The 928-nt window shown below is 62.0% G+C and overlaps 1 protein-coding gene across 1 annotated transcript in view; it reads right to left on the reverse strand.

Moving 5' to 3' along the window:
* Nucleotides 1-615: 615 nt before the first annotated feature.
* Nucleotides 616-928, reverse strand: part of DNAJC14 (DnaJ (Hsp40) homolog, subfamily C, member 14) — a 2,488-nt gene continuing 2,175 nt past the window's right edge. The window contains exon 6 of the mRNA XM_010565169.1: nt 616-896. Within this exon, the coding sequence (XP_010563471.1) occupies nt 668-896 (229 nt within the window). The 3' untranslated portion in view covers nt 616-667. The remainder of the gene's footprint in view (nt 897-928) is intronic.

A 928-nucleotide genomic window follows, 5' to 3' on the forward strand; every position in this document is an offset into this window, starting at 1 on the left:
CGCGGGCGGGGGGGGGGGTGGCGGGGGAAGGCCGTGACACTGGGGTCCCGGCTGGGCAGCGCCCACGAGGAGGAGGAGGAGGAGCACAGCTAACGTATGCGGATGTATTAATAGAAAGAGGATGCACGCGGTAATAAATAGATCTGTACGAGCAAAAAGTAATGAGCTGCTTAAAAAAAAAAATATGCAAAGTATGCTGGCAGAGGCTCGAGACAAGGCGCAGCTGGGGCAGGGGGCTTGGGGGGGCCCCTCCAACAGCCCCCTGCAGCTGAAGGAGCCGGGGGGGGGGCTCTCCTGCGTGGCAGCTCCCCCACCCCAGCACCAGCGCGGAGAGGAAGGGACCCGGCTGCAGCTCCCTTCCCTCCGGAGCATCACCTGAACGTTTACAATAACCCTGAAGAGATCCGGCGGCCGGTCTGTCTGTTTGTCTGTCCGTCCCGGCCCCCGCCTTCCTGCCCCGTGCCCCACCGGGCTCTTTGGTATGGCTGGCTCCAACGCACAGCTCCTCCAGCACGCGTTGGCCACGTCAGCCCACAAACTCCCTGGTTACTTTTAAATATAGAGAGGACTTTTTTTTTTTTTTTAAAAAAAAAAAAAGAAAAATAGATTTTTTTTATTGGAAAGAGCCCTTTTCGTGCCCAGCACAGTGCCGTCTGCCTGGCGCCGCTCAGCGCTGCAACGGCCGACGCACCTTCTTCCGCCTCTTGTGCTTCGCGTCGCCCTTGGGGACGGCACCCTCGGCCCTGGGGGGAACCCCGGGGGGGGCTGCAGCCCCCGGGGGTGTGGGGGGTGGCGGGAAGGGCCCCCCGGGCATCGGTCCTGAGCTCCCCTGAAAGACGCGGGTGAAGAATTCCTGCAGGTCGGCAGCTGAGGTGGGGCTGCCCTTGGAGGCACTCCTGCAGGGGGTAAAGCGGGTGTTCGGGGGGGG

This window comes from Haliaeetus leucocephalus, unplaced genomic scaffold, assembly GCF_000737465.1.
Source record: "Haliaeetus leucocephalus isolate CR32 unplaced genomic scaffold, Haliaeetus_leucocephalus-4.0 Scaffold186, whole genome shotgun sequence".
Classification (NCBI taxonomy): Eukaryota; Metazoa; Chordata; class Aves; order Accipitriformes; family Accipitridae; genus Haliaeetus; species Haliaeetus leucocephalus.